Source organism: Arabidopsis lyrata (genome assembly GCF_000004255.2).
Source record: "Arabidopsis lyrata subsp. lyrata unplaced genomic scaffold ARALYscaffold_1, whole genome shotgun sequence".
In the NCBI taxonomy this organism is placed as follows: Eukaryota; Viridiplantae; Streptophyta; class Magnoliopsida; order Brassicales; family Brassicaceae; genus Arabidopsis; species Arabidopsis lyrata.
This window is the reverse complement of record NW_003302555.1, coordinates 4,045,004-4,055,746: the sequence shown is the minus strand read 5'-3', so window position 1 is coordinate 4,055,746 and position 10,743 is coordinate 4,045,004. Positions and strand designations below refer to the sequence as shown.

General features: G+C 33.5%; 2 protein-coding genes across 11 annotated transcripts; one reads left to right on the top strand and one right to left on the bottom strand.

The window, feature by feature from the left end:
* Nucleotides 1-1,288: 1,288 nt before the first annotated feature.
* On the bottom strand, nucleotides 1,289-3,113 carry LOC9328633 (phospholipid-transporting ATPase 3). 4 transcript variants are annotated; one of them, XR_002329119.1, is made up of 6 exons: nucleotides 2,933-3,113; nucleotides 2,790-2,829; nucleotides 2,346-2,426; nucleotides 2,136-2,238; nucleotides 1,703-1,947; nucleotides 1,289-1,632 (listed from the first exon to the last, which is right to left on the bottom strand). XR_002329119.1 is itself a non-coding variant. In XM_021010962.1 (5 exons), exons 1-5 carry the CDS (start codon nucleotides 2,956-2,958, stop codon nucleotides 1,889-1,891), a joined length of 309 nt encoding a protein of 102 aa, XP_020866621.1. In that variant the 5' UTR covers nucleotides 2,959-3,113; the 3' UTR covers nucleotides 1,289-1,888. The 4 variants fall into 4 exon arrangements, 1 of the variants encoding a protein (XP_020866621.1); XR_002329120.1 differs by having other exon boundaries at nucleotides 1,289-1,622; XR_002329121.1 differs by having other exon boundaries at nucleotides 1,289-1,947; nucleotides 2,136-2,255.
* Nucleotides 3,114-5,413: 2,300 nt separating this feature from the next.
* On the top strand, nucleotides 5,414-10,450 carry LOC9328631 (myosin-11). Of its 7 annotated transcripts, none has more exons than XR_002328989.1 (14): nucleotides 5,545-5,767; nucleotides 5,869-5,967; nucleotides 6,041-6,151; nucleotides 6,274-6,448; nucleotides 6,561-6,617; nucleotides 6,779-6,915; nucleotides 7,009-7,068; nucleotides 7,144-7,221; nucleotides 7,317-7,384; nucleotides 7,575-7,648; nucleotides 7,889-8,052; nucleotides 8,360-8,547; nucleotides 9,072-9,190; nucleotides 9,723-10,450. XR_002328989.1 is itself a non-coding variant. In XM_021010363.1 (14 exons), exons 1-12 carry the CDS (start codon nucleotides 5,648-5,650, stop codon nucleotides 8,417-8,419), a joined length of 1,203 nt encoding a protein of 400 aa, XP_020866022.1. In that variant the 5' UTR covers nucleotides 5,545-5,647; the 3' UTR covers nucleotides 8,420-8,421; nucleotides 8,507-8,547; nucleotides 9,072-9,352. The 7 variants fall into 7 exon arrangements, 5 of the variants coding, with proteins under 5 accessions (XP_020866023.1, XP_020866022.1, XP_020866021.1 ...); XR_002328990.1 differs by lacking the exon at nucleotides 9,723-10,450 and having other exon boundaries at nucleotides 8,360-8,421; nucleotides 8,498-8,547; nucleotides 9,072-9,352; XM_021010363.1 differs by lacking the exon at nucleotides 9,723-10,450 and having other exon boundaries at nucleotides 8,360-8,421; nucleotides 8,507-8,547; nucleotides 9,072-9,352.
* The last annotated feature ends 293 nt before the right edge of the window (nucleotides 10,451-10,743 follow it).

The following is a 10,743-nucleotide window of genomic DNA, read 5'->3' as shown; positions in this document are numbered from 1 at the left end:
AAGACAACATTACTTACAACATCATGTATATGCAATGTTATTCACTTGATGAATGATCAAAGAAGTCCTCCCTACATACGAGATCATAAATTCCATTTAATAGATTCATTATTCATACAAGTAAGACTAAAAACTTTTGAGTTTTGAAAGTTAGAGGGAAGAGGCATGATTACATGAGATCAACAAGGCACTGGGTATCTAATCAAGTGAATAATATTTGAATTTGGTACGACTCATGTACATTTTTTTGTATGAATGTAAAATTTTATTTCACCATAAAACCCAAATTCTTGAAAAAGTGAAGAATACTCATGCGCATAAACATACTACTAATCAGATGCTCAATAATTTAGTAAACCATATACATAATGACATAAACATACACTACTAATCAGATGCTCAATAATTTACTAATTCCTTGATGAAGTTCTTCTCATGCACTACCAACCTTTTAGAGCATACGATTAGTAATCTATTTATTTTTAATATAGTTTAGTTATATATTTAATTTTTAATTTTAAACTAAGAAATAAACCAATTAGGAAGAGAAAAATATAAAGAAGAGTTCTAGTTAGAATACCATTTTTTTTTTATACGACTTGATGGTTTGTACTTTGTACATAGTTCCCTATGTTTTAGTAGAAGCCTCCTTGGCTCATTGGTTGACCAAGAGTTGATTAATGCTTCTACGCCAAGAAGTCTGGGGTTCGAGTCCCAGATATTGCGATTTATTAACAAATTTGCAGATTAATGGAGGCAAGTGTGCAAGAGATCTCCAGCGATGTACAATTATAGCCGTTCGCCAGGATTCTACACAGAGAAGAAAGTGTCGCCAGGTCGTGGATCATTGAAGGTATTCATCAAGATCACGAAGAAAGAAGTGTAGTCTGTCGTGGATCTAGTAAAGGTCGGAAAAAATTGTCAGTTGTAGAATCGTCTATGTAACAGTTCTCATAATTTGCAATTAATAATAAATTTAGACGACAAAAAAAAAAAAAAAGTTGTATTAGAATCCTTACAAAATTAAACTGAATCTTGTGATTATGTTTTATTTGTTTGTTATTTTATCAAATTTAACTATAAATAAAGTAAATGTCAGTTTTAAAAATGATATTCTCAGATTCTAAAACGGGATTAATTTTGAACCAAAATATATATGAAGACATGTAATGTGAAATATAGACAATATATCTGATTAGTGATTACAGTTCTGTTTTAGAAAAAATGTCATTTGGGCTGAATTTTTATTAGGCCCAATCCATCAACGATTGGCTAATGAATATATGACTTTTTATGAGGCCCATATAGAATCTATAACTTCTCTAAACTATCATTAGTTTGACAATTCCGACGACCTAATTTCCCTCTAGTTGACATTGTTTTCTCGGGAAAAAAAAAACAAAGAAGAGATTTTCTGGCGGTCGAAATACAAATTCAGAGGAAGAAACAAAAAATGAAAAAATGGAGGTGCTCAAGTTGTCAAAATTCAAATTACAACTTCAGTCAATGAACGGAGAAGTACGAGATCTGCGTGTAAGAAGAATGAGGTTTTATTTTACATACATCTATGGATTGTGTATCTTCTTCGCTCCACCATTTTCTCTCTTCTTCTTCTTCTTCAACTACAAAATCCTGAATGCTAGCCAGTACAACAAAGTTTGCAAAGCTAGTTTATCATCAAACGAGCTGAATAGAAGCTTACCTTTGTCTCATGACCAGTAAAAATCGCAGCCCCAACAATGTATTCAGTGTTCATGCAATTGCAGACCCCAAACATATAAGGAGACAAAAGGCAGAAAAGGAACGCAAAGCTAAAAGCAAAATAAAGCAGTTGATCATACAAGCAATAAAAGCTGGTCTGGAGAGAGAGGTAAAGTCTGCATTTCTATTATAAGATTCCCCGTGAAAGTGTACAGAGAATTATTTGGTTGCTCACACTGAATTTGCCTGCACAGTAAAAGAGAGAAATATTGGAGAAAGTTGATGAGTACTGCTCAACATTTAACAGCGCTGATATACTAACAAGAATAAAATGGACACGTCAGGTCAAAGAGAATTGCTTGTAGATGTATTATGAAAGACACTAGCAAAGGCACAGATTGAGCCAAAGATAATAATCGACTCCAAAGGCTAACCTTCAAATTCTGAAGCTTTCTTAGATGTCAAGTAATCCCATGTCCTTTCAAGGGCCTTTCTGATTTTTAAATTTGTTTCCCCATCTAGATCTAGGTCGGCAGTCTGCACGCACAACAACACTAGAGTAAAATTGTATATTCAGTACTGCTAATTCCTAAATAGCTGCTTTGGTGCTAAAGAGAGAAAAATCAATTAATGTAGCCAAGCACCTCTACGTAGCAGATACCATCAGAATTTGTGCTGGACAGGAAAAGAAGATCAGCTGGAAAAAATAAGCCATCTCTTTTAATCTGCAAATGTCAACAAAGAATATTTACCAAGCTTATAGATTTGGAGTTTAAAGATAAATAACGAGTTCTGGATTCATCCACAAACGCAGCAGAGGCATGAAAGCCTACCAATTCAGAAGGCCAGCATGATGAGAACGAGCATAATGACACACAAATTAAATTAAGGTAATTGAAATCTACTGCGATAACTAAAATTAGAGCATTTTCAAACTAAACATGTGTACCAACATCCAACAATGTCTTTGAGTTTTCAGCACATCCTTGTTTAATCACACTTGTGTCAGAAAAGTATACATTGATAAATTATAGTAATCACAAGATTCAGTTTAATTTTGTAAGGATTCTAATACAACTATGACTTACTTGTTCAAACATTATACTTTGTTGTAGAAATTGAATTACCCTGCAACAAAGAGGATCAACAACGGATGATTCAGAACAACACATTGAAAATGCGCATTTCTGTAGAAGAACATTATGGTTGCGGAAATGAGGACCAAAAGTACCTTGAAACGGACGGCGTAATTAGCATCTCACGATCATTGCAGTAGACGGTACGGCAAGTCGGAGCATGAGGCTGTATACGGCCCAGCGTCACCGATTAACCGAGCTTGCGATCTGTGCCGCCGTGGAACACACCGGACCCATTTTTTTTATGAGGTGGTTATTTATTTACTATTATCTCACTTCTCGACAATATATAATCAATCGCAATAAAGCCCATTTTGTATTAGGCATAGGCCCATATACTATCGCAAAGTCAACTTCTTCTTTTTCTTCGGCAAAGTCAATTGTTATAAGAGACATCCATTTATTCTCTTTTTTTTTTTCTTTTTTTTTTTTAAATCTGGCTTTTATTTACATATAATTCACCAACTAGTAAAGGTTTTACACAGAGAGTCTATATTAGAAGCTTGTTTCATTAACATTTAGGTGCTTCTTTAGCGTGATTATTTTCAACTTTTATGCAAGACATTTATTTTTTTATAAAAATCATATTTTATAGTATATATTTTTATTGGTTAAACTTACATCATTTGATTCAATGATATTTTTACGTAAAAAAGAAGAAGAAATTAAACGGAAATTATGTATTTCTAAATAGTGTATAGAATCTTTAACATGTAATCTAGTTAAGAAATACTTAATAAGTAATCTAGTTGAACTATTGACATTTGGTACGACTTATGTACATTACCAAACACTTACTTGACCAATTTTCTTAAATCGTCAATACAATTTTAAATTTTTAATGAAATATAATGTGAGTATAGAGAAACAAGAATAACGTGTTTACTAAGAAATATTACAACATCAAAAAAGTACTAGTTTTACATACTATTGGATATTTTCTCAAGAAATAGACAAACGCTACATTCATTTTTCAAATACTCGACACTTATTCTCATATTGATTCATCATCTATTCCGTCTTGGTGAGGTGGATGCGACTAACTTGGACCAAAGAAAAGGAAAGTACCTTGCACCGGACTGCTGAAAGAGCTCACAAACAAGCTGTGGAGGCTACAACAGTAGAATATGTAGCCTCACTTGGGTACTATATCGCAGCATAGACAGAATTCAATACTACCATAGAGAATGGTAGTTTGCTTCCAGAATCTGTGAGAGTTGAAGTCTACCGACGGCTTGGCCATGCGTATCTTTGGCTTGCTATTCACTTGTCTGAAGAAAACACAACCGCTCTTGCACCTCATATATTAATGAGGGGCATTAGTGATGATTCTTCTCCTTGTCTATCAGCCATTAATGCTTTAAGAGGGGATTAGCTTCGTAGGAATCTGTTGGGGAAGTCGGTAAAAACGAAGTCGCATACGCTTAATATAGGTTAGCGTAGCATCACAAGAACTGCTGCTCAAGGTTTTTAGAAAGTAATGTCATCGAGAAAGCCAATGATGGGGCTTAAAAAAAATCCTACAAAATGAGCCTCAAATTTTTGAGGCCCAATACAAATGTATCACAAAAATGTGTCAAGGGCTAGGCCTGTGCAGATGAAGTGCGAAAACACTTGGGAAAGTAAACGGAACCCAAGTAGAAGTATTCGGCAATTGTCTTATTGTGTAGAACATTGGGATCGTTTGGCTTCTTCCGATCGAGCTCAACTAAAATGTCGAAACACTCTTCGAATTCGTAAGATTGAAACAGGAAAGAGCTTTCTTAGCGAGTGTAGATATTACAGCCACGTCTTCTAAGTGGTTCTATATTCTTCTGCTCGAAAAGTGCTTTCACCATGACAAATAACATGAAAGTAGAAGCGGCTTGGATTATGTCAGCCATGAATATATTAAAAGACCTTGGTTATGATAGGCGGATCTGTGTAGTTGAAGAAATTAGTTTCATTAATTTAGCAGATTTATAAGGTCTAATGATAAATTGAAGTAACTTGCCCATCCTAAACTCATGATCAAATTTCACGTTGTCCTAAATTTTAGCAAGTATTGTTTATCTTTCTAAATTCTATACGTAGCATTTCCAAAATTAATATTACTTTTATTTTGCTTTGATTGATTTTTTTTTTTTGATTTAGCTCTATCTTAAATGTCTTTTTGATGTAGCATTTTTTTTTGTTTATTTTCAAAACAATGATTGTATTTTGTTTTTAGTGTTATTCAAAAAGTTATACATATTCTATAACTAATATATTTTCCCATACTTAATGCATTTTTCAAAAATATGGAATATTACTGTTTATACACCATTTTAATAATGTAATAGCTGAAAATAAAATTTTAGTTAGCTATTATGAAGTTTAGATAAATATTATTATCCTTTAACTATATAGATATTTAGAAATAAAAAATTTTATTGCTCTCGGTAAAAATATTTTAAAAATCCGCCCCTGGTTAGTTAAGATAAAGTTGGATTTGTGTTCTCCATTGGGCTAATGAATATATGACTTTTTGTTGGGCCCATATAGAATAATGTAAATTAACCTGACCTGTTTTGGTTTGTCGTTAACCTGGGCTTTTAACTATTCTAAACTATTTATTTGACAATTCCGACGACCTAATTTTGCTCTAGTTGAGATTCTTTTTTCTCGGGAAAAATATCAGAGAAGAGATTTTCTGGCGGTCGAAATTCAAATTCGGAGGAAGAAACCAAAAATGGAGCTGCTCAAGTTGTCAAAATTCAAATTGCAGCTTCAGTCAATGATCGGAGAAGTGCGAGATCTGCGTGTAAGAAGAATGAGGTTTCTATACATCTATGGATTGTGTATCTTCTTCGCTCCACCAGTTTCTCTCTTCGTCTCCTTCCACTTTACTACCGGCGTTTTTGCAGGAAAGGGAGCGATCAGTCACAGATCACATTAATCTTGCGAATCAGGTTCTTCAATCAATGTTACTTTTCATGGCTCTTGTTTCTGTTTCGTTTCTGATTCGTGAATCGTGAATTCGTGATCATGTGGTTTGGTGCTTTCGGTACAGAAACAGAAGCAGACGGAGGAGGAATACATGAGGAAAGTGCATGAGCTTCAAGCTGAGTTAGCTTCTTCTAGAGAAACACAGGAGGCACTCGAGAGGAAGGTTTGGAAGATTCTTATTCTTCTGCGAATCTATTACACATGGAGTTTGTGAAAGTTTTTAATTGATTTTGCAGGTGAGTTATCTTCAGAACGACTATAGTTTGCTGGAAAACAAGCAGAGTGAATTGAAGACAACTATCCAAAATCTGCTTCAATCACGAGAAAGTTTCTTAACTGCTTACCAGGTGCTTGTCTCATCCTGTCAAAGTTTTATGCTATATCTAGGGGATAGAAATACCTTAGAGAATCATCTTCATGATGGGTGACCAGTCGATTTTCAGTTAGTGAAGTGGTGGTGTGTTTGCAGGAGTCGTTTTGTGAAATGAACTGTTCAATTGAAGCCAGGGATAGGAAGATTGCCATCCTACATGAGAAGATAACCTCTCATTTAGCATTGTTTGATTCGATTGAGAAAGAGGCATCGGTAATTAAGAAGGTCATACACCAAGTTCAGGACCTTGTGGATCAAAAAGAAGATGTAGGCATGTAGATCCCTCATCTCTTGCTAATTCTGCTTGAAGATATGCTTCTAATGCTTTCACGGCTTCCCCCTCTTGACACAATGATTATGCTTCTGTTGTTTCTTGTATCCAGTGGCTGGCTTGAAAGAGAAAATGGACCATGTCTCTACATATGAAAAAGTGTTTATAGGTGAGTTTCTTTTCATTGAATCTGCCGGTGATGCTAACCTGATTGTTGATAGGTTACTTAATGGTTTTTCCTACGTTAATTGTTCATGTACTCTCGTGGCCTTTTCCTTTGGCTCGAATTCTTTATGAAGACAATAATGTCTATCTTCTTCACTTATGCAGAGAACATCAGAGCTTTAGAAGAGAAACTTGAATATCATGAAACAGAATTGCAGAGCAAGGAGAATATAATATCAGAGCTTTCGGCTCAGCTGGAATCAGAAAAGATTAAAAATGAACATCAACATCAAGTCGAAGAGATATCCTTATCAGAACTTGCATGTTTTACTGCATTTTCAAAGAAACTAGTGGGGGATCATTTCTCACGTGTATGTTTACTTGACCAGCCTTACCTTCAGAAAACTTTGCAGGTCAAAGATTTAGCTGTAGAGAACTTAATTTCTGAAAAAGAGGTAATTAGTTATCTACTGAATTTGATCGTTTTTTCTTCCTCAACAGTTTCTATAACTAGTTTCTCAAATGTTTAGGCATTGTATTCTGAAGTGAAGGGTTTAGAGATGATTTTACAGCGGATTCAGGAGTCTGTATCCCTTATGACTGAAGAGGTAACAAAGAATTGAGGTTTTCTATCATTCTAACATTTAAATTCAAATGATCAAATTATTTTTTCAAATCATCTTTCATTCTCTTGATTTTACAGGATAGAAAGGTGTTTACATCAATACTGACATTCGAACAAGGTTCCAATGAGAAAAACAAAAGATCCAGGTTTGTAAAATCACTTACATCTTTTTTGTCTCTGATACAGATCGAAGGGGAAATAGATTGCATACCAATTGTCTTAATATGATATACTCTTTAAGGCTGTACTCTGGAATGAACTAGGTCGCTTTTCTGTCTCAGTGTGAGTATCAATATTCCCAAATCAATACTTATTCCTCTTTGATTGGCTAACTAGGCACAATGACACAGTTGACAAAATGGAGGAACTTCTATGTGAAGCTCCTGTTATGCATTCTCAAGAAAACTCAGGTCTGCTCTCTTCTTTTGTTATGTTGTTATTTCCTTCGCTTAGAACCAAATAATCACCAGAAACAACATAAAACCACAACATCTTCAGTGTATAAATCTATGTATTTAATTTGGAAACAAGGATTTTCTTCTAATAGAATGCCAAGTGAAGGTTTTTAACTGACCTGCTATGTAGAAGAGAGATACGTTGATCAGTTACAACTTCACACAAACCAGATTCTCAGTTACTTCTTATTGCAGTAAAAGTTATTCCATCAGCGTCTCCAAGGTGTCAGCACCAAAACACAGACTGCAGAATGATACAAGATGATGATCATCAACTGGATTCGGCTGAGTACCTGCTGCATAACACTGTCAGTGGCCATTGGCAGAGTACTAATAACCACAACCACTTTGAGATTGAGGCAAGTGAACTTGTTTTTCTCCGTGTTTCTTTCTTACAATTGCTGATATAAGTGCAGTAGTGAACAAAAGTAATTGAATAATTATCTCCATGTTCAATGAATTATTAGCTACTGTACAGACTACAGTAGCACGAGTCATCAGCCACTGTACTATGCATTTCCGCAAACAATCTTAGCTTTTTGAAATACCTTTTGACTCAGATTCCTCCTATAAAAACTCTCATATCATAGCTTATTCATTGGTTCAGAGACGATTTAATTCCAAACTTTAAACCCATAAGTGAATAAAATCGTCAGTCTTTTGCAGGACAAGTACAAAGAGTTGATGAACCAGCCAGATTCAGAGTGCTCAACGAATCGCGTTTAAGAGTTAAGTGTCTCATCATGATTTGTGATTGTTATCACTTAAACTCTTATGTTGGTTTTTTGACCTCATAAACTGCAGTATTTGCAGGAGTTGAAGAACCGACGACATTGGTACAGTAAATATCACAGGTAATGCCTATGGGGCTTTTAAGTTTGTTGTTTATGTTCATAATTGTGTTTGCCTCAACTCTCAAATAGTATAACTGGATCGTTCTAATGACCAATTCACGTTCCATTAAAATAGTGTCGGATAATTTCTTGGTTGGTTCGAACCCAATCTATGTTAAAACCTTTTTATGTTTTTCACATTTTCAGTTTTTTTTATACTATAATTTTAGTATTTTACTAAGTGCAAACAAAATGATAGCAAGATATTCCTCTTGTTTGCTTTTATCGTGTATGCTTATATCATAGCAAAAATACTTAAAAAGTTGTAATTAAAAAAAAAGATAGACAATAGATATAAACATAAACAAACAATCAAAGCCTAAATACATGTATTTTAAGAATTTTACAACGACTCGTAGATGTTTATTACACGTCAAATTTTTGGCCAAGATATTTATTTATAAGAGATTAGATCAGTGGACTATATAGCTCTCCTTTCTCTATTAGCCGTGGAAATTAATGACCACATATGTGATATAATATAGGGATATCAATTATTAAGCTTGAAGAAAGTTCGTTTGGTGGGGACTCGGTCATATAAACGACGAGAACATGAGTTTTCTACATTTGCACGCAATGAAATTAGACGTGGACAAATTAAAAGGTAATTTTCTTTACATTTTCATAGAGATTGAAAATAGATTATATCTCTCAAAACTAGTAACTTTTATCAGTATTGCTTGTATCAAAATCCAAGTTTACATGAGGAAGTAGGTTTGTATGAATGAAGATGACAAAAAGAAATGGAGTAAATATCTACGAGAAATAACTGCTACAATGACTACGTCTACCTTCCAAGTGGAAATGAACTTAAAACAGTGAAAATTAATAAAAAAGAATGAATATACAGAAGTGAAAAAAATGAATATTGCTTAATCAATTTTTTGTATTCTAAAGGTATTTGTCAAATGCCATCAGTCTTACTACTTGAGCTTGCTCTCATTCTCTACAATATATAAAATTAAAGTTTGATCCTTTGAGATATATGCCAACAAAAAAAAAAAGGGAAATAATGAAATCGCTTTACTTTCTTTTGTTAATTCATGTGAAACTAGGGAAATATCCAATTCATTTGAATTATGGATTGTTTTTTGAACAAAAATTGATTCAATTGTTTGGTGGGAATTTGACAACAGATACTACAATTTATCTTGGTAAATTAACTCGTCCGTAGTTAATTGGCCTTAATATGAAGGGAACAAATTTTGATTACTTTGGTGGTGAATACGACAAGTGCAACAGAGGAGTAGCCACTTATAAGTCTTGAATTACGTTTCATCTATGTATTAATCTTACTCATTTATTGGGTTGTCTAAGAAACAAAAACAACAAAGGTTATTGGGAGTATCAAAGATGGCACAGATGGTCCACCATTCGATTTCTTAGTTGGATCCAACTGTCTTACATTTATCAGTTTATGAATGTGCATGTAAACAAATCAAATGCTGACAGAAAACGAAAAAAGTAAGAGAAAAAAAAACTGGTACGGACTTACGTAGAGAGAGTTGCTTAAAAAAGGCCATCAATTAAATAATTAAAAAGGAAACGTGTTTTTAATTATACCTTTTTGTAATGTGTGTATGATATGATTATGACCCATTAAATGTAAGTTTGGTAATCTAGACAGGTTTGAGAACTTAATCACTAGATTTAACATCTTTGATGGAAACTTTCCATGTTTAAGCGATAAAGATTATCAGCCGAGGACCTTTAAGAAGAGTTCACTTAATTGGTTACACCTTTTTCCACTTCTACATTAATTATGATGGTTTTTTCTTTTCTTTTATTATTTTATGAATTTTAACTAGAATTATACTGTACTAGATAGTAGATATTAATTTACTCACCAAAAAAAAAAAAAAGATAATAGATATTAATTTTTAAAAATTATATTCAGATTCTAAACGGGATTTATTTTTAACCAAAAAAATATGAAAATGACATTTATTGTAAAATTGAGAACATATATATGATTATTTTGAATCTGTTTTTAGAAAAAAAAAAAAAAAAGCCATTCTTGATTTCCCCGAATTAGTAGGCACGAGGCAATTGTTTTAGACTTTTAGCATCATAATAGTAAGTTATAGTAAATCCCAAGAAAGCAATAGAGACTTCAAAATAATCATTAAGGCAAATGATATTTTATGATATTTCATT